The sequence below is a fragment of the Lepisosteus oculatus genome, chromosome 5 (genome assembly GCF_040954835.1).
Source record: "Lepisosteus oculatus isolate fLepOcu1 chromosome 5, fLepOcu1.hap2, whole genome shotgun sequence".
Taxonomy (NCBI): domain Eukaryota; kingdom Metazoa; phylum Chordata; class Actinopteri; order Semionotiformes; family Lepisosteidae; genus Lepisosteus; species Lepisosteus oculatus.
The window spans coordinates 13,762,588-13,785,160 of record NC_090700.1 but is presented as its reverse complement, the minus strand read 5'-3'; the positions used below and the strand labels follow the sequence as shown (position 1 = coordinate 13,785,160).

The 22,573-nt window shown below is 32.7% G+C and overlaps 4 protein-coding genes across 4 annotated transcripts; all 4 read left to right on the top strand.

Moving 5' to 3' along the window:
* The first annotated feature begins 2,426 nt into the window (after positions 1–2,426).
* Positions 2,427–3,383, top strand: LOC138239072 (olfactory receptor 1500-like). The gene has a single exon (XM_069189700.1). It carries the CDS (start codon positions 2,427–2,429, stop codon positions 3,381–3,383), a length of 957 nt encoding a protein of 318 aa, XP_069045801.1.
* Positions 3,384–9,989: 6,606 nt separating this feature from the next.
* On the top strand, positions 9,990–10,946 carry LOC138239121 (olfactory receptor 1-like). Its single transcript, XM_069189753.1, has one exon. The coding sequence runs from the start codon at positions 9,990–9,992 to the stop codon at positions 10,944–10,946; it is 957 nt and encodes a 318-aa protein (XP_069045854.1).
* A 6,177-nt stretch (positions 10,947–17,123) lies between these two features.
* LOC138239071 (olfactory receptor 1-like) lies at positions 17,124–18,080 on the top strand. Its single transcript, XM_069189699.1, has one exon. It carries the CDS (start codon positions 17,124–17,126, stop codon positions 18,078–18,080), a length of 957 nt encoding a protein of 318 aa, XP_069045800.1.
* Positions 18,081–21,222: 3,142 nt separating this feature from the next.
* On the top strand, positions 21,223–22,200 carry LOC138239070 (olfactory receptor 51F2-like). The gene has a single exon (XM_069189698.1). The coding sequence runs from the start codon at positions 21,223–21,225 to the stop codon at positions 22,198–22,200; it is 978 nt and encodes a 325-aa protein (XP_069045799.1).
* Positions 22,201–22,573: the final 373 nt, after the last annotated feature.

Sequence of the window (22,573 nt, the reverse complement as noted above, 5' to 3'; positions counted from 1 at the left end):
GTTAAAATATTTAATATTGACGGTGCAATAATATTGTGAAGTACAGACCTACAGATTCTACACCCTATTCTATATTTTAATTTCTTCACAATTAATAATGACCTATCCTTCTCACATACAATTATTTATTGTTAATGTAATTTCTTAAGTAGTGTTTAGAAGTTATCTCATCAAAGTATGACATTCTGCCCAATTAGCTACTGGAGATGGATTCGAACAGTGGACGAAATAAAAAAAAACACTAATTAAAAAATGTCACTACAGTATGTGATTCCTTTTCTTTCTAAATAAGATATAGTGCATACTGTATATAGCATATTAAATAAATTAACACTACCAGGCAGTTGATTTTGAACCTAAGATGAAAATGAATTCGAACTTTTAGCTAAAGTAGTTTTTTTTTAAACAATTTATGGAGTTTATAATAAAAGTTCAGAAGGGTAGAGAAGAGCAAGTTTCAGTGGTCAGTAATTCACAATCACTGCTAACCTTATTTCATCACCTAAAACCATTAGAAATATTAAATGTACATCATCCCTTTCTCTCCTTCGCATATGTATTTTTGCTTCCCACCTCTGCAGTTGCCTCTTGGTCACTCCTCACTCTGCACGGGGGTCCTATCTTCCTCATCATATTGATAGGAGATCAGCCCTCAGCCATGAAGGTTAAGAAAAATTTGACCAAAACACTCCATAATCTTTTCAGTGTACTTCATTCTTGGGTGTTGCTATTCCAAGTGAATGCTATTTAAAATATATCAATTAACCTATTACAACAACACTTTCTTCTTGTCACTTTGTATTTCCAGGCCATAGGTTAAATAAAAAAGGCAGAGTAAACTCTGGATGAGATTATAACAGTTTGCTTATATTATATTACAGACTGGATTGCATACAGTATTGCCTGTAAAGAGTGCAATAGATTGTACATGCTAATCATATGCATGATGTATTGTTAAATGAGTTTCAGATGCTGAGCAACAGGAAATCAGTCCTTAAACTTATCATGCTGTTCTACAACACAAGTCACTAAAATTGTGATATACTGTACACACTTAGGACTCATATGTTCAGTAGAAAGGATAGCCTAAATGACACCAAACAAAAAGAAAATAATACTTTACTCCATTTAATGAACTACTAACACTGTACCTAAGCCTCCTTTTTAGTGTGAGATATAATCATTTCATTTATTCATTCTTAACAGACTTTCAATACAGCCAGGTCTTATAAGTAAAGTCACACACACAGTGCACAAACAATTTTTAAAATGACAACAGCTTCTGTAAGGCTTCTCTCTCCATTTTCTATTTTTTTCACATTCTTTCTCCTTCACACTGAGTTGCATTTCTACTGGGAAATTGATTTCTCTTGGGCATGATTAATGTTAACAAGCAGAATATTCAACACGTCCCTCAACAGCTCATGCACAGCAAAGAAACCAAAAAAATTATGCATAAAAGGCTGTACTTTTTCAAAGTTCATGCAGATAGCTTTGGCTTCCAGCATACTGGGAGATTCACATTTTCAGAAATATTAACCCACATTTAAAGGTGAGTATTGGAAATCTAATGTTTCAATTATCTTAGGTACAATAGGCATCTTATTAAGAATGTCAGTTAAAAGAATATAATTTAACGTGCAAGAAGAAAATGATACATGAGAAAATCATAAAGAAACTACAATGATTTAGATGTTGAGGCACAATCAGCTGGCCTGATATTGTCTTAATAATAATAAACTGCGACAATACAGCAATTTTTTTTAATGCATAAAGAGATAGACAGTGCTGTAAATGCAACACATTATTATTATTATTATTATTATTATTATTATTATTATTATTATTATTATTATTATTATTATTATTATTATTATTGCATTACTCTGTCATAGTGCTAGGGCTTTTCCTGGGTGGTATCTGCGTGAAGCTGGTACAGTATATTTTCCATGTGGGTATCCTCAGTTTCCTCCAGTTTCTTTCCACAGCTCAAAGACATAATGTACCCTATCTTTTCCAAATAAAGACATACCACATAAAGCGGTTAGGAAATTGATGTAAAGTAGATCAGACTTTATAGCCAAATCTGCATACCATTCATTCAAATTTTATTGCTATTCCATGCACCATAAAAAAAGTTTTTTTTCATTTGTCTAATAAGATCAATACATAGCTTGAAATTTCAATGCTTACACTTGTTATACAACTGGTATTTTAAAGAGAAACTAGAGGTTTTTTTTAATCTTTAGACTGTCTCTTAATAAAACCCGCCTTCAACATGCAAGGAAAATTCAAGTCACAATATTTTATTTGCCCTGAAAAATCAGATAGATATATGGTTTAGATTTGGACACATTTTTTATTAAACCGGAGTTCATCTTTTATTTACAGGTCCTGGAAAAAGAATTGCAAGACACACATTTACCATGAACTCCTTTAACGCAGCAGCTCCTGTCTACAGCCTTTTTGTTAAACCTCAGGGATTTTATATCAATGGCTTTATCAATATGCCATACATACGATATTATTTTATTTTCTTAAGCCTTGTTTATGTTATATCTGTGATGGGAAACTCATTAATTTTATGTATTATATCCATGGAGCGAAGTCTTCACACCCCTAAGTATGTGGCTCTTTTTAATCTTGCTGTGGCTGACATGTGTACGAGCACAGCTATTATTCCGAAAATGATTGAGACATTTCTCTTTGATGCTCGGTTCATCACGTATGAAGCCTGTTTGGCCAATATGTTTTTTGCCTTTTTATTTCCTACCATGCAGTCTCTCACTCTTGTTATACTAGCTTATGACAGGTTTGTTGCTATCTGTTTTCCACTGAATTATCATATAATCATCACAATCAATAGGATGATTGTAATAATAACCACAGTATGGGGTGTTGCAGTAACAATAATACTTATAACTGTAGTTTTAATTACCAGACTATCCTTTTGTAAATCAACTGTGATAGAGAGCTATTTTTGTGATCACGGACCTGTGTATTATCTTGCTTGCAATGATAAATATCCAAATTTAGTAATGGCATTTTTCAATATTACAACAGTTCTCTTAGTACCATTAGTACTGATTATATTATCTTATATTTGTATATTATTTGCATTATTAAAAATTGCATCACAAGAAGAACGTAGGAAAGCATTCAATACCTGTACTTCCCATCTAATGTTAGTGGCAGTTTTCTACCTACCAATATTAGGAATATACTTTGCAACAATAACCAGCAAAATTAATCCAGATATCAGAGTTCTAAGTACTTCACTGTCGTGCTCCATTCCATCTCTACTGAACCCTTTTATTCATGCTTTAAAAACAGAGGAGATCAAAGAATCATTTAAAAAAATAATAAAAAGGAACCGAACATGATGCTGAGGATTTAGTCATTTCTTGCTGCTACATAGTTTATTAGTTATTTTGATCAAAGCCAAGATGAATCATCTCATTTAATCTTTTAGTATTGGTTGGTATTTTGAAGTTTCATTTGTTTTATATTGTAGATATTGTTTATCGTGATATTAATTTGTTGTCAATTTTGAATTGTCAGTAATTTTCACGAGACACATCATGTGGCCTGTAACACATAGTACACTTCAGTTATTGAATTGTATTCTAATTAGATTAACACAACAGGGAAAACTTATTTTTCTTAATTCTACGAAATGTTGCATATCTCTAAAAAGAACAAGTGGATTTACAGTAAATGCAATGAAATTCTGTAGTTTATATCAAAATGTGCTTGATAAAAGAGGTAGGAGCCAATGTTTTCATATTTAACAAGATCTGTGAATTAATAAAATGTTTTAAAAGTAGAACCACAAACATGTTCCTTTTTAACTTCTTGATTTTGCAACATCACAGAGCCACGATTAATAAAAGACTCTGGATTCTAGTAACATAATAAATGATTAAGAGCTTTGACAGTTTTGTATTCAACCGCTAAGAAACAAGTTGGAAACCTTGGTGAGTACAAAACAGCAGTGACTTCATATTTGAAATTCCCAAGTTGCATTTCATGTTAAACAGAATTAGATCTGGTAAATATAGCTAACGTATGTAAAGTATTAGAATATTTCTTGTTCTTTGTTTATTTTGTAATTGTGCAAAAGAACTAGACAATACTGTTACACTGTAACTGTGTTGCAACCTTTTTCATCATGCTCATTAAACACTGTGCATGGAACAAAGCCTTCATACACCAAAGTATGTGGTCATGTTTTAATTTGGCTCAATTATATTGAGATGGGTAGAAGCACAGCTTTTAATCCTAAAATGATTGAGACCTTTCCCTTCGAACCCTACTCTATTCAATATGAAGCCAACTTGTTCAGTATCATTTTTGTGTTAGTGAACTTCATGCAGTCACTAACTCTTGTACTACCCTTTGACAGCTTTTTGCTACTGTATATGCTTTCCATTAAATTATTAGATCATTACTAGAGGCAAGATGGTTTTGAATCCTGCAGTAGTATGGATTCTGACGGCTCCCCTATTGTGGATGGGTGTTGGTTTAGTTACCAGATTGTCATTCTGTATCTCTATTGTGATAAAAACGCTATTTCTTTGTCCATGGAGTTGTGTATTAAATTGCCTGTAATAATTCTCCAAGTCATATTTATGCACAAATATGTATTTAAGTTTTCCTTTTTATAGCAATAAATCTGATTGCATCATCTTATGTGTATATTGTTTTTGCATTGTTGAAAATTTAATTGAGGTAGAAAGTATTTAAAAGCAATGAAAACTGGCACTTCCCTCCTGATCTTAGCAACTATGCTTTATTTTCCAATACTTGTCAACTACTTGAGCAATGTATCGTGTGCACACTAGAGCCTTTCTGGGACAGCAGATTCCCCCACACCAACTGCTCAAAAAGTAGGACCGCAATAGCTGAATTACTTGAAAGCTTCAAGAGTAAGAATTCTCCTTGAAAAGAAAATGTAGAAACATGGTTGTGATATGATTATTAGGAGGCCATGATTGTGAAAATAGCTATAGTATGGGGTTTTGCAACAGTGATAATAATGACTCTAGTAGTTTTAATTACCAGACTCTCGTTTTGTAAATCAACTGTGATAGACAGCTACTTTTGTGATCATGGACCTCTGTATCGTCTTGCTTGCAATGACAATTTTCCATATTTAATAATGGCTTTTTATAGTATTGCTATGATACTCTTTGTACCATTAGTACTGATTATATTATCTTATGCTTGTATATTATATGCATTATTAAAAATCACATCACTGGAAAGCATTCAATGCCTGTACTTCCCATCTAATGTTGGTGGCAGTTTTCTACCTAACGATATTAGGAATATACTTTGCAGCATCTAGTAGCACACTTCATCCAAATGCTAGAATTCTAAGTACTTCACTGTCACGCTCCATTCCATATCTGCTGAATCCTATTATTCATGTATTAAAAACAGAGGAGATTAAAGAATCAATTTAAAAAATAATCAAAAGCAGTTTTCTACCTACCAATATTAGGGACATACATTACAGCATCCAGCAGCACGCTTCATCCAAATGCTAGAAGAAGTTCTTCACTGTCAAGCTCCATTCCATATCTACTGAACCCTATTATTTATGTATTAAAAACAGAGGAGATTATAGAATCATTTTAAAAAATAATCAAAAGGAGCTGAGATTGAAACAAAAAGTCAGAGATCAAGAGGAGTAGTAATTTCTTGTTGCTACACAGTTCATTCTGACAAAAGCTAAAGCCGTTGCTTGAATTAGTAAGTATTATCATGTCTGTTATAAAACATTGTGGTTAATTCCTTTTGTTTGGGTGTAATAATAGTTAGATATCACTACACAGAAAGCTGTCTCCAGTTGCTTTTATTCTCATTCTAGGAACATGGTGAGCACCTCTTTAACATGATATGTTTTTTCTAGGAACACTATAGCTTTTCTCAACCTCTGGTAGGTTGGAGTGTGCATAAACAACAAGATAAAATGCTAAAGAACTTAGTTTAATCATTTAATTTTTAAATGATTTGAAAGTTTCATTCATTTGTTATTGTAGATATTTGTAGACTTTTTAATTGTGATAAATACTGTATAGCAAAATTTAGCATGTGAAACTGCATCCCTCTATTCTGCATTCTTCCAAGATGATCAAGTGGATTTAAATACACTAAAATTCTCAAGTTTACATCAAAATGTACTTGATAAAATAGATTTCAGATTTAATGAGACCCTTGAATGAAAACAATGTTTTAAAAGCAAAGTAGAAACTCAAACATGTTCCTCTTTACCTTCTTGATTCTGCTATTAATGCTGATGTGTTTTAAGAACAGAACACAGAACACTGAGCATGATATTTCTATAGAAGGTAAATTCCTTAGCTAAATTTCAAGCAAAAATCACAAACTAAAAACATCACAGAACTGTGATTCACAAACAACTCTGGATTCCTGTGACATACAAATCCAAAAGGCTGAGAGAGTTTTGATTTAAACATTGAAAAAACACTTTGGATAACTTTCTTTTCCTCATTCTTTGTAAATCTCCAAATGTCTTTGGTGAGTACAAAACAATGATCACCTGACTGATATTTGATATTCCTACAATTAATTTCTTTTAAAATAGAAACTGAACAAGTAAAATTAGCAACCATACTGTATGTAAAGCATTACTATGTTCTGTTGTTTATTTATATTTGTCAAAGAGAACTAGGGAAAACTTGTACTGTAACTGTGTTGCAAATTGTTTCGTTGTGCTCTTTATGTACTATACTGTACATGGAGCAAAGACTTCATTCGCCAAAGTTTGTGGCCATGTTTTGATTTGCCTGTGGATAACATAGATAACATATGTAGCAGCACAGCCCTTACTAATAAGATGATTGAGACCTTTCTCTTTTATTCCTAGTTCATAAGATATTGTAACGCATAAGGCCGACATTGCAGGTTGTGCGAGCCGGCTTACCAGAGAGGTGACGTCACCGCCCTTCCCTGTGAATAGCAGGGACCGCAGCCACCGGGCTGATGGGAGATTTCCCTTTAGCTCAGCTGGCTGGGTCCCTGTTGACTGATGCCAGAGGCCCGGGTTTGAGTCCCCAGTGGTAGGAGGCGGCAGTGGAGAGGGCACATACCCATGTGAACCTGAGAGCGCTACATTATGAAGCCAGCTTGGTCAGTATGATTTTTGCGTATGTTTTTACTTTCATGCAGTCACTGTCTCTTGTACTATCCTTTGACAGGTATGTTGCTATATTGTATGCTTGGTTTTGAATCTGGCAATAATATGAAGTCTGACTGCTGAACTTTTGAGGATGATGTGTTGGTTTAGTTACCAGACTGTCATTCTGTAACTCTATTGAGATTAAAAGGTATTTTTGTCTTTTAGGACCTGTGTATCAAAAAGCCTGAATTAATTCTCCATGTCACATTTATGTATGAATATGTTTTTCAGTTTTCCTTTGATACCAATGAATCTGATTGCATTATCTTATGTGTGTATTGTTATTTGAACTGTTGAAAGTTACTGTACATCATGGGAAGAGTATTTAAAAACAATGAAAACCTTCCAATCTAGTCTTAATAACTCTGATTTACCTTCAAATATGTGACTACATTAATGCATTATTTTCTACCATATTTCCAAAAGCCCGAATTTTAAATATATCCTTGTCTTCCACAAATCCACTGATGCTGAATCACATCATTTATTGTAAAAACTGAGGAGAATTGTAAAGCAAAAATACAGTTTTAAATAAAAAGGTACTAATAACTTTTGAGGAACCATAAAATTTAAAGTGGATTTGGCTGTTTCAAATGTACATGGTGCACTTTGTTTCCTTAAATTAAAAATATAATTTAATTTTATGAGCACATTAATTAGATAGTTTTGAATACTCATATCAAATGAAGCACACATGGCAAGTTTTTTTATAAAATATTATAAAAAAGATTATATACTTGTCAGTTTTCTGGCCTCAATAACAGCTTTATGTTTTGTCCTGTTGTGTCTCTGCAGCACTTTGTTGGTTCTCCAAAACTGTGGGAGTATTTGGGAATTGTTCCTGAGATTGTTAACCTGTTGTGGACATTTGTTAGTCCACAGTAAGGTGTGCATAAAACAAAATGAAGAAAAAGAAAGCTACAACATTTGGCAGTTCATCTTGTTATTTGTCTATACTGTACAGTACATTTCAGTGGGCTGCTGAAGAGCTAATGGAAACTTATTTGTCATAAGACCTGTAAGTTAAGTTGCTGTGCAAATGAAAATAAGTATTTATCTTTGACTGAAACAATTTAACAAAATAACAATTGTGATAAGTTGTGTCAGTGCCAAAAAAGGCACATTTGCATGAGCAACTTTATCCATATATGAAGTACAATACACCTTGTAACACCCAGTGAACTTCAGTACATTATATGAATTATAGTTTATTACAACAACAGAAAAAAATGAAATGTTTTATTTTCTTAGTTCAAATAGGCTGTATTTACAAGCCCTAGGTTGTATAAATAAATTAAATGACAATAACATTCTCTACTTTATATCAAACATTACTTGTTAGAAAGTAGGAGACAATGCCTTAATGTGTAATAAGACAAGCAAGTGAATATGATGAATTTGAATATGAATTTGACATGCCTGAGGGAGTAACACAAAAAGTTTCTAAGTTACTTTGTTGTTTCTATTGTTTAAAATAAAAGGTGTAAAATGTTTTTAACTTTCAAAGCACAACACATCTCCACAAGGAAGTGCTGATGCCACTGAACAATGCCTAATTAAATTACACTTCATTGGGACAGCAACAGATACATGATTAGCAAAAGAGTCTGGTCTTCGGATAGATTTCGTCTATCTCAATGCTTTCATATTAATAGCTTTTCTGACAATCAATATGTAAAGCACTGTTATATGCTCTGTGCTTTGTTTATGTCTTAGCTGGTCTAGAGAACAGTTTTCTCATGTTCATTACATAAGTAAACTTGCTTTTCTATTGGGAAATTGAGTTCTCTTGAGCACTGTATGATTAATGTTGACATAGAGATGATTCAACAGTCCCCCATCAGCTCATAACAAAGACATCAAAGAGCTTCATTTATAAAAGGCTGTACTCAATCACAGTTTATGCATATAGCTTCCAACTTAATGGAAGATTCCCAATTTCAGAAATATTTGCACACATGTTAAGGTGAGTACTGTATATGAAATCTAATGTTTCAAATTTCTTAGGTACCATATGCACTGAATTTACAACTTTAATAAGAAACAAATGTATTTTAACACGTGAAAGAAAAGAATCAGAAACATGATACGCTCATATAGAAATGGTGCAATAATTTAGATGCTGAAGCACAATAATGTAGCCTGATTTTGCCTTAAAATATTAAGAACTGTGACACCACATTAGTTATCTTTTGAATGTATAAATGCATTAAAGCCAAACTCAATCATCATCAAAATCAGCGCTATTATTATTATTATTATTATTATTATTATTATTATTATTATTATTATTATTATTATTATTATTATTATTATTATTGTGGTGGTGCCCTAGGTTCAGTTCCTGGACAGCCATTTTTGTTGAGTTTGTATGTTACTTTTTTCTTGCTGTGATGCTTATAGGAAAAAGTGGCCTGGTGTGAGTGTGCTCCATGCACTTCAAAAAATGTTTTTTTTATTTGTTTCGGCAATAGAAACAAAAAAACATCCTAAACACCCAAAAGCTTGAAATGTCTATGCTGACATTGGTCATGAAATTAGTATTTTAAAGAAAATTTGAGGTCACACTTAAAGTTTAGACTATTTTTATGTAAATAAAAATCTCTTCAAAGTAGGAGGATCTGGGAATGTCAACATGAAAGAAATATTCAAGCCACAATATTGAAAAACCTGGTAAAATTCTACATATATAGGGTTTTGATTTGGACCCATTTTTTATTAAACTCCGTTTCATTTTATATTTACAGATCCTGGAGACACAACTGCAAGACACAAATCTGGCATGAGCTCCTTGAATTCAACAGTTCCTCTTTATTCTCTGTTTGTCCGGCCTCAGGGGTTTTATATCAATGGCATTATCAATATGCCGTATATACGATATTATTATATATTCCTGAGCCTTGTTTATGTCATATGTGTGTTAGAAAACTCCTTCATTATATTCATTATATACATGGAGCAAAGTCTTCACACCCCTAAGTATGTGGCTCTTTTGAATCTGGCTGTAGCAGACATTTGTGCCAGCACAGCTCTTATTCCTAAAATGATTGAGACATTTCTCTTTGATTCTCGGTTCATCACATATGAAGCCTGTTTGGCCAATATGTTTTTTGCCTTTTTATTTCCTACCATGCAGTCTCTCACTCTTGTTATACTAGCTTATGACAGGTTTGTTGCTATTTGTTTTCCAATGAATTATCACATCATCATCACAAACAATCGGATGATTGTGATAATAACCATAGTATGGAGTTTTGCAACAGTGATAATAATTACTCTAGTAGTTTTAATTACTAGACTGTCCTTTTGTAGATCAACTGTGATAGAGAGCTACTTTTGTGATTATGGACCTGTGCATCGTCTTGCTTGCAATGACAATTCTCCAAATTTAATAATGGCTTTTATTGGTATTGCAATATTACTCTTTGTACCATTAATACTGATTATATTATCTTATGTTTGTATATTATTTGTATTATTAAAAATCACATCACTAGAAGGACGCTGGAAAGCATTCAATACCTGTACTTCCCATCTAATGTTGGTGGCAGTTTTCTACCTACCACTATTAGGAATATACTTTGTAGCAGTTACCAGCACACTTCATCCAAATGCTAGAATTCTAAGTACTTCACTGTCAAGCTCCATTCAATATCTACTGAACCCTATTATTCATGCATTAAAAACAGAGGAGATTAAAGAATCAATTAAAAACATATTCAAAAGGAACCGAGTATGAAACAAAAAGTTAGAGATCAAGAGGAGTACACATTTCTTCTTGCTACAGTACACAGTTCATTAGTCATTTTGACAAAAGCCAAAGCAATTGCTTGAATGAGTAATTAGTATCCCTCTTGACAATGTATTTCATCCCATTTGTCTGGGTGTTATAAAGTTAGATGCCAACACGTGGAAAGCAATATCAAGCTACTTTTATTCTCATTTGAGGAATGTGGTGAGCACCTCTTTAATAATGTTTTTTCTAGGTGGACTGCAGCTTTTCTCAGACTTTGGTAGGGTGGATTGTGCATTAGCAGCAAGATAAACTGCATTAATTTATTTCAATCAATGAAGGTTTCCTTAACTCAGTAATTCTTTTCTGTATTCTATTGTATGATGGGATGTTTTCTATTTAATGAAAATAAATTACTCTGAAAATGTATTTTCAGATTCATTAACATGATAAAATCCATTTAAGTCATGCATTCAATTCTTTAATGTGGGAATTGCATTTTATAGTTGGTATTTTATTAAATTATTTTTAGAATGCAACAGCATTATACATAACAAATATTTTGGTAAATCATCAACAATATTTTCATTTATTTTACACACATAATTATTTAACTGATAATTTCACATCTGGTTTTTAATATTAATATGTATGCTGTAGCCATATTATGGGTAATCATTTGCTCTGTATGAGAATTAATTGCAAAACGTAAAAAAACATAGTCTTTTTACAAAATTTTACACTTTATTTGATATTTTTAAAAGATTTATAATAATTTTTAGTTATAAAATCAATGATTTTTTAGTACCTTATCTTGGAATTATATTTCGTAACTGTGTTTTTTATTTTTTTTACTGAGCTTTCTGTGAAAAGCATAGAAAATACTTAAAACATCCAAATAAACTATATACGTTGAAAGTACGATTTAACAGAAATAGTGCAATACATTACATTTAGTAAAGTACAGATGCAGCCATTCAAAGTTCACGGTACAAACCCGTACCGCGGGCAACTACCCACAAGCCACCGCAGTCTACCGCAGTAAGTGATTGGCTGGCCAAAATGACCGACAGAGGCACTCGTGGTGTATTGGTCGGTAGTGAAAAGATTTAATCATTTAATCTCTTTACTGTGCAAGTTTTAATCCGCTTAGTATTGAATATTTATATGGAATTTTACCACTAAAGGGAAATTTTAGTAGCTGAGCATAAAAAGAAGAGGAGCAAAACGCATCTGAAGGTCATAAACAATATTAATTTAGGAACATAAACATATTACTGTACTGTATGTAAACTGTACTGTATATGGCTGGTCTTGGTAGTTTAAAGAAAAAATACACACCAGTCTTCCATTTCTTCCTAAACATTTTAAGCATCAAAGTTTTATGAAACGGTCCCCAAATATGCGATTGCTGTATGGAATGAATTTTTAATTTAAAAAAAGTATTTAACATGAAAATTAAGCCGTTTACATTCCTCCGCCTGAGAATATAGTCACTTGTTGCTATGCAACACAGAAACACAGCCACAGGTAACTAGCAAAGAGAGGACATTAGCTAGCCAATATGATAAAAGAATAAATTATTTGTTTATTTCTTTTGCACATTTATTTGAACATTTCCATCGATTGTACAAGCACTTGGAAACTCTCCAATCCCTTTAATGCTCCGGGCATTCTCCCGGTCTGGCGCCAGTCTGTGTCTTCTAGGATATAATGCCGGCGATTTGTGTTAAAATTGGGTTTCCAATAACGCCGCAGCAAACTCTTGTTTTTATGTCCACTATAACGGACAATCTCCCTTGCTTTTAACCGAGCGTTTCATAATTTCCTAACATGAAAATTCTGGGGTGTCCCTTCCCAGAGATTACGGTAAGCTTCAGAATGGTGATTGGCTGACACCATCTGACACCCCTCTGACTGGGGAAAAATAAACTTGCTGATCTGTTCTACATAGGAGGAAGAAAACAGCATATGCTGCTTCTATTCGAAATGTGTATTTTAAAAGTTTAATTAGGAAGTAAAAACCTTACAGCGTACACAGATTTCTAAGCTGATCAGGAGTAAGAAAAATGTTTCTCGCATAAAAAGTGGTTATTAACTATCTAAATCTGTTTTATTTATTTTATTTTTATTTAGATTAAGAGTTCCTGTCAACCCCATTTCCATTTAAATCGCAAACCTGTGTTTAATTAAATATTTTTATTGATTCACAATCTGGCAGTGCAACGTAAATCGTTATCTTTGTCTATCTTTGACCTCTCTGTCCAGCAAATTAATAATAAACTTTTTTTTCGTCATCTCCGCTTTAAAGGTACCCCCATAATATTTTATTTCATTGCACTTTGACAGATTGTCTTTAAATCAATTGTTGTCAGAATATACCCACCTCCAAACGAGAACAAAATTGCAACGATTTTATTCTGGCTGTTTCAGTAACTTAAAGTAAATATTTAGTAATAATTTAACAATATATGTAAATGTTTTAAGATATGTTTATGCTGTGAATGTCTGTAGGTTGTATCTTATTTTTAGTTTTTGTTTTGTTTCACGTTAATTTTAAAAGGGAATCTTGATTAAAATACTTTTATTTTTTCAAACAGAATTCACATTCGCTGCAGCCAAATGGCCTTGCAGATCAGATATCAAGGAACAAATCTATTATGTTTATGTTTATGGGCTCCTCAATGGAATTGCTTTAACATGCTAATGTGTTGGTGTAACACTCTGTGTCTACAGTACATTGTAAACAAACCAATTTCACAGGTATTTTCAACCCCCAGCCACTGTTGTTTCATTGGTTATCCTATAAAGCGCTTTGAGGAGCCACCTTTAAAGGCGCTATATAAAATAAAGTTTATTATTATTATTATTAATATTGATAATATTTTTCCTCCCAGAACTTGTAAATTGTTGTTGTTATTGTTGTTGTTATCCTGTAAAGCGCTTTGAGAAGCATACTGTCCAGCTTGTCAGGTGCATTCTCTTGTAAAATAATAAGTAGAGCTTATTATTTTACAAGAGAATAGAGCGACATCATCGGCCGTTCACTGTCCATCTTCCCGCTTCTGACACCAATGTAATGAATTTGAGTTCGTTGAGAACGAACACAGAGACTCAAACTTGTGGAGTTAAAAACTGCGCTTTATTTCTTCTCCGTCACCACCCGCCAGCAGAACTCCCGCACCAAGTCGAGAGAGAGACACAAGACAAGCCTGCCAAGAGCGCAGGCCCAAGAGAGAGAGAGAGAGACACCAAAGGGTGCGGAACCAGAGCTCGGGCCCGAGAGAGAGAGACAGAGAGAGAGAGACACCAAGGGGTGCGGAACCAGGGAACTATTTACATGGGAAACAGGCGATCTCCCTAGGCTGTACGCCCGTTTCACTGTTACCTGGATACCTCTTTGGGGATATCCTCTATATCCTCTTGGGGGGAATATCCTCTTGGGGGATATTCTAACAGCAAGTGATTATAAGACGATCTGTCAAAGTGCAATGAAATACAATATGCTGGACAGTATGCTTCTCAAAGTGCTTTACGGGATAACAACAATAACAACAACAATTTTACAAGTCCTGGGAGGAAGAATATCATCAATATTAATAATAATAAACTTTATTTTATATAGCGCCTTTTTAAAAAAAAACTTTTTTTAAATGCATTTGCATTTCCACACAGAGCAGTGTTTACTTGAACATGGAGATGCCATACTGAAAAAAATCCTGCACACAACCATTGCAGCGGAATTTGCATCGTTTGGCAGTCTATGATTCATACAAGTGGTGGTGGATTTGGAGACAAAATGTATTTACATTACACAGAGACTCATTAGCAAAAGCAATTAGCAATATCAAAATAGCAATATTATGGACACACAATTGACTTTTTTTTTTAAAACTTTTTTTGACAGCTTGTTTTTGTTGACGGCTTGACATAAGTTTATCAGTGAAAAGACCACTGGCATTCTTCCTCCCCCTCAGAGTAGAATAGAATTTATTATTAACACAATTTATTAGTGTTAAATTTAATATTATTGATTACTAATAGTTTATGCTAACACCTAGCTTTCTAAACGCGTAAAGCACTACCGTAAGTACTGTACAATAAGTACTTACTGTACTGTACTTAAGAACTACTAGTTTAAGCAAAAAAAAGGGGTTTTGGTTTATAGATACATATATTTAGATATTTAGATCCTTAAATTAATATAATTATTAATTTCTTTAGATACGTGATTACATATTCTTAATTATAAAACAGATAATTCCAGTCCTGGAATCTGACTAGTTGACACCCTTCCGAAGCGGTACCATAATCTCTGGTATACGGACGCCCCAGAAATTTGACTTTTTACTGTGTGATACATTTTCTTAGCATCGATAAGAAAGCCTAGATAAAAGAGCTTGGATTCTAATGTATCTGATACAAGTATCTTTTAATTAATACAGTCTTTGTTGTGCTCTTGAGGATCCTCGTGATGTTTTGAGCTCTGGTTGAAGATAAGTGTCGCAGTTTAAATAATTTTCATTGTTAGAAATTATGAAATGCTCTGTTAACTTTTAAAACACAACACATCTCCACAAGGAAGTGCTGATGCCACTGAACAATGCCTAATTAAATTACACTTCAATGAGACAGCAACAGATACATGATTAGCAAAAGAGTCTGGTCTTCTGATAGATTTCTTCTATCTCAATGCTTTCATATTAATAGCTTTTCTGACAATCGATATGTAAAGCACTGTTATATGCTCTGTGCTTTGTTTATGTCTTAGCTGGTCTAGAGAACAGTTTTCTCATTACATAAGTAATAAATAGTCTTCACACACATATGCAGTTCCTTTTAAATTGACATGAAACATGCACAGCCAAACAGCTCTTTTTATAAAGAAATGTTTATCACTTTTGAATACTACTTGGCCATTTTTTAATTTGTGTGAAATTAGCCTTTACTTTCATGTTCACCATAAAGGATGACCTAAATTATTCTTAATAAAAAGAACACTGCTCAATAGTTTACTACATAATGAATTGTTAATATCTAATTCTCCTTTTTAGTGTGAGAATTAGGCATTGTACCTATCTACTCTCAATAAACTTTTAATACAGTCAAGTTTTATGTAGGTAAAGTTGTACAAAATAAACATTTTAAACATGATAGCCCCTTTTGTAAGTCTTCTCCCCCTAATTTCTACTTTTGTACATTCTAACTTTCTCCTTCACACAACTTGCTTTTCTATTGGGAAATTTAGTTCTCTTGAGCACTGTATGATTAATGTTGACATTATGATTCAACAGTCCCCCATCAGCTCATAGCAAAGACATCAAAGAGCTTCATTTATAAAAGGCTGTACTCAATTACAGTTTATGCATATAGCTTCCAACTTACTGGAAGATTCCCAATTTCAGAAATATTTGCACACATGTTAAGGTGAGTACTGTATATAAAATCGAATGTTTCAAATTTCTTAGGTACAGTATGCACTGAATTTACAACTTTAGTGAGAAACAAATATATTTTAACACATGAAAGAAAAGAATCAGAAACACGATACGCACATATAGAAATGGTACAATAATTTAGATGCTGAAACACAATAAGCTAGCCTGATTTTGCTTTAAAATATTAAGAACTGTGACACCATATTAGTTATCTTTTGAATGTATAAATGCATTGAAGCCACACTGAATCATCATCATCAAAATCAGCACTACTATTATTATTATTATTGTGGTGGTGCCCTAGGTTCAGTTCCTGGACAACCCGTTTTTGTTGAGCTTGTATGTTCTTAATTTCTTGCTGTGATGCTTCTAGGAAAAAGTGGCCTGGTGTGAGTGTGCTCCATGCACCTCAAAAAATGTTTTTCATTTGTTTCGTCAATAGAAACAAAAAAACATACCCATAGGCTTGAAATTTCTGTGCTGGCATTTGTCATGAAATTAGTATTTTAAAGCAAAATTAGAGGTCACACTTAAAGCTTAGACTATTTTTCTGTTAAACATATATCCCTTCAAAGTAGGGGGATCTGGGAACTTCAACATGAAAGAAATATTCAAGCCACAATATTGAAAAACCTGGGAAAATTCTACACATATAGGGTTTCAATTTGGACCCAGTTTTTATTAACCTAAATTTAATTTTATATTTACAGGTCCTGGGGACACAACTGCAAGACACAAATCTGGCATGAGCTCCTTGAATTCAACAGTTCAACTTTATTCTCTGTTTGTTCGGCCTCAGAGGTTTTATATAAATGGCGTTATTAATATGCCATATATACAATATTATTATATATTCCTGAGCCTTGTTTATGTCATATGTGTATTAGAAAACTCCTTCATTATATTCATTATATACATGGAGCGAAGTCTTCACACCCCTAAGTATGTGGTTCTTTTGAATCTGGCTGTAGCTGACATGTGTGCCAGCACAGCTATTATTCCTAAAATGATTGAGACATTTCTCTTTAATTCTCGGTTCATCACATATGAAGCCTGTTTGGCCAATATGTTTTTTGCCTTTTTGTTTCCTACCATACAGTCTCTCACTCTTGTTATACTAGCTTATGACAGGTTTGTTGCTATTTGTTTTCCACTGAATTATCACATCATCATCACAAACAATTGGATGATTGTGATAATAACCATAGTATGGTGTTTTGCAACAGCGATGATAATTACTCTAGTAGTTTTAATTACTAGACTGTCCTTTTGTAAATCAACTGTGATAGAGAGCTCCTTCTGTGATCACGGGCCTGTGTATCGTCTTGCTTGCAATGACAATTTTCCTAATTCAATAATGGCTTTTATTAGTATTGCAGTATTACTCTTTGTACCATTAATACTGATTATATTATCTTATGCTTGTATATTATATGCATTATTAAAAATTGCATCACTAGAAGGACGCTGGAAAGCATTCAATACCTGTACTTCCCATCTAATGTTGGTGGCAGTTTTCTACCTAACGATATTAGGAATATACTTTGCAGCATCTAGTAGCACACTTCATCCAAATGCTAGAATTCTAAGTACTTCACTGTCACGCTCCATTCCATATCTGCTGAATCCTATTATTCATGTATTAAAAACAGAGGAGATTAAAGAATCAATTAAAAAAATATTTAAAAGAAACCGAGTATGAAACAAAAAGTTAAAGATCAGGAGTAGTAATTTCTTATTGCTACACAGTTCATTAGTCATTTTGAGAAAAGCCAAGCAATTGCTTGAATGAGTAATTATTATCTCTCCTGACATAAAATACTGTGTTTCATCCCGTTTGTCTGAGTGTTATAAAGGTAGATGTCAACACATGGAAAGCCATCTCCAGCTTCTTTTATTCTCATTTGAGGAATGTGGTGAGCACCTCTTTAATAATGTTTTCCTAGGTGGACTGCAGCTTTTCTCAGACTTTGGTTGGGTCGATGGTGCATATTTCAATCATTGAAGGTTTACTTAACTCAGTAATTCTTTTCTGTATTCTATTGTATGATGGGATGTTTTCTATTTAATGAAAACAAATTTAATGAAAAAAAATGTATTTTCAGATTAATTAACATGATAAAATCCATTTAAGTCATGCATTAAATGCTTTAATTTGGGAACTGCATTTTGTAGTTAGTATTTTATTGTATTATTTTTAGAATTCAACAGAATTATACATAACAAATATTTTGGTAAGTCATCAACAATATTTTCATTTATTTTTATACACATAATAATTTAAATCATTTGCTCTGTGTGGGAAGTAATCACCAGATATAAAAAAATGCAAGATCATTTCAAAATGTTACATTTTATTTGAAATTAAACTATATATGTATAAAGTACAATATGACAGAAATAGCGCAATACAGTACACATTATTATACTTTGCTTAAATAACAAAGTAAAATACATTACATTTAGTAAAGTATACAGTATGTTTTAATTAAATGGTATGAGAATATGGAGAGCTTTTTTACCTTTTGATAAATACAGAACTTATTACTTATACAATATTTACTTGACATCATCCTTTTTATTCCTATAAATCAGTTTCTTAAATGAGGTTTTCCTATATACTTTAACTGACCGGATACTATCAACTTGCATTAGGTATCTTAAAAAAAAAAAATTATTACATCCACAACTCAAAATATGACTTCCTGATTATTAACATACAACAATGGTAATTAAGTCTGTATGTGGTATCTGACAGAAAATTGGATCCCTGCTGGTTTGCAGAAGCAGAAGGCTTTGTTATTGCAATTATGACACCATTTGGAGAAATAAATGAATATAAATTCACTTTATTCACATAAGCCATTTAGTGATATAACTATAATGTACTGAACAATAAACCTAAATGCTTGTTAGCTTTGCACATCCATTAACAAATTGATTCCTTTTAATGTCATCCTCATCTACAGTATATTTTAACAACAGCCTTAATGATGTTATCATATTAGCTCTCTTTAAAAAATATATCTAATTTTAAAAATGGCAACATCTTTTCCCTATAAGCACTGGAACAGGTACTGGTACTATTTCTCCCTCTGACTAGCTTGCAGTCTTAGGAAATCTTGGTGGCCCATGAGTTGGTTATGAAAGTAATCAGTGCACACTTTTATATCCTTCCAGATAGCAAATAGATCCAGGTATAACCTCTATGTGATCATCAGAGCAATCAGTGAAAATATATTGTTTGCCTTTAATACCCATAATACCCCTGCTTTACAGTGAACTGCTTAACTACTGCTTGTGAACATATTCTGTTCAGATAGGACGTTTTCAGAAAGTCTGAAGTTAGAATGGCACTTTAATGACATCTCATGACTGAGCTTGGAAATACAGCAAGAAAAATACATGCAGAGTCTTAGTATTTTTTTAATGTTCTAAAAAAAACTAAACCCAGATCAATGAAGAAATGACATTTTTCCTCTGGAGTGCAGACTGTCGTGCCCACAGGTGCTGGGAACAGAAAACGTCACAAAGCCACATTTATAAAAGATGGCACTCTACTCTTGTGTACATTTGTGATTCCTAACATGGAAACAACTACTTTACCAAGTTAAGGTTCATTGTACAAATACAATAATTTTATTTCAGAAGACTGTGTTAAATGTCAAAGAAACCTGAAAGTCTAAGCTAATAATCTTAATATCCCTTGGGTAAGTATAAGACATAAATTATTAAATGTTTATTTAGTATTCTTGTATTTACAATAACTTAAAAATAACATTATAATAATTTATTCACTAATGGATTGCCAACAAATATTTTCTAGTTTCAGTAGTAACACAAATTTCGTGAATTTGTAGAAACGTTACGAATAATGTTGGCAAATGTGCAAAGAATATAAAAAAATACGTTTTTCATGTGAAAAAATGTTTTCAGACAGAACAATTATTACATGAAGAAAAGTAAGGTTTGGAGTCTAAGATATTCTAACTAAGGCATTCCAAAATTTGCAGGATTTATGAATTCATTAAACTCATGCCTGATTTTTCTCAAGATAAATCATTTTAGATTGTGAAGTTTTTTTGATAAATACAATTTGCGGGCGTATCTGTTAGCATTTATTAATTATCATTAACAAAATACATTTAAATAATGCCACCCAATTAAACAATTAACTGTAAAAAGGCATACATGAAAAATTATTTAAATAAAAGGCATATATGAAATCAATCTAAAATAAAGTTTTTTAGGCATTTCTCCCTCAAAGTGTATTATGTGCAGCTCTTGAATCTACCATCTTAAAATACTTTAAGAAGTGTATGTTTCCTATAGGTTGTTATTTTTTAACTGGTTGGAAGCATTATTTTAAAAGTTTAATTCAGTTTTTCTGTTAATAATGTATAATTATATTTACTCTTGACCATTGGGTATTTAATTAATTTGAATATTTAAGCGGAAGGCTAGTTGTATTTAAATGCAGATCAGCTTATTTCTTTTGAAAGGTGCAATGTTTTCTACATTCAGATCAGTTTTTCAAAAGTTTATAGTCATTAACAATGTGTCATATATATTAAATAAGTCTACCACGTATTCTACTAATAATTTAATTCAAGAACTACAAGTAATCCTTAATGCTAGAGTACGAATACAGATGGACTGTATGTTGCTGTTGGTGAAATTTGCTTTTGAGAAATGGAAAGAGTACCATATAGATCCCTATAATGACATTTCGTCTCCTAAACCTACCTTGGTAAATGCCATTAAGGGTGCGCAACATTTAATGATAAGTTAATTACTTCTATAATTGCAGGACAAAGAAAACAACTGTGAAGAAAACATTGGACATGAGCTCCTTGAATGCAACATTTTCTCCAAATGATACTTTTGTCCGACCTCAGTTCTTTTATGTGAATGGGTTTTCAGACTTACCTAATGCAAAGTCCTATTACATTTTCATGTGCTTTGTTTATGCTATTACTGTCTTAGGGAACTCTTTCATCATGTTCATAATATTTATGGAGAGAAGTCTTCATACCCCTAAATATGTGGCTATTTTTAATTTGGCTGTTGTAGACATGTGTGGCAGCACAGCTCTTATTCCTAAGATGATTGAAACCTTTTTGTTTGATTCTCAGTTTATCACATATGAGGCCTGCTTTGCCAATATGTTTTTTGTACATTTCTTTTCTTCTATGCAGTCAATTACTTTGGTTGTACTGGCCTATGACAGGTTTGTTGCTATATGCTTCCCCCTTAAATATCATATCATTATGACTAACAATTCAATAACTGTAATTCTGTCACTAGTGTGGATTGTCACAGCAGCAATATTAATTACAGTTGTCCTTCTGTTTATCAGACTGTCCTTCTGTAAATCAACTGTGATAAACAGCTATTTTTGTGATCATGGCCCAGTGTTTCGTCTGGCTTGCAATGACAATTCTCCAAATTACAGAATGGCTATATTCTGTACAACAATATTTTTTGGTGCTCCATTAGTGGTGATTGCATTATCATATGTGTGTATAATATTTGCCTTGTTAAAGATTGCATCATTGGAAGGACGTTTAAAGGCAATGAAAACATGTACGTCCCATTTAATCCTAGTAGCAGTGTTTTACCTTCCAATAGCAGCTACTTACATAGCTGGATTAAGTTCCACTATTCATCCCAATGCTAGAATAATAAATACTTCCCTAGCTACTGTCATTCCACCAATGCTGAATCCTATAATTTATACATTAAAAACAGATGAGATAATGGAAGCAATTAAAAAGTTTTGTAAAAGAAACAAGATACGTTCCCAAGTAATGGAAAGTTAATTTTGAAAACACTGGAATAGTTGCCAGTACAAATAGCCAAATAATATGTGGTTGTAAATATATTTTAGTATATCCAGTTTATTGTAAACTGGTAGCTTACACTTAAACACAAAGTGTAAAAATACTGTATTCATGTAATTGCTAGGAACTATCCCAAGAGTGTACAAACTGAAATGAATTACTTCATCCTCTGTGCGACTATGTTAAGTTTTTTCAAAGCAGCTGCAAAGCAGTTAGTCACCAAATGAGTTAGCAGGGCTTTTTACTGATCTTTCCAAGGAAGGGCTTTGTATCCTTTTTTTACTAGTAGGATCTCATGTAGCTCATAGAATTGTTCTTAATGGAAGCCTCTTTATATAACCCTTCTTATAGG

Coding starts and splice junctions, on each gene's coding strand:
- LOC138239072 (XM_069189700.1), top strand. CDS start 2,427: ATGAACTCCTTTAACGCAGCAGCTCCTGTCTACAGCCTTTTTGTTAAA.
- LOC138239121 (XM_069189753.1), top strand. CDS start 9,990: ATGAGCTCCTTGAATTCAACAGTTCCTCTTTATTCTCTGTTTGTCCGG.
- LOC138239071 (XM_069189699.1), top strand. CDS start 17,124: ATGAGCTCCTTGAATTCAACAGTTCAACTTTATTCTCTGTTTGTTCGG.
- LOC138239070 (XM_069189698.1), top strand. CDS start 21,223: ATGAGCTCCTTGAATGCAACATTTTCTCCAAATGATACTTTTGTCCGA.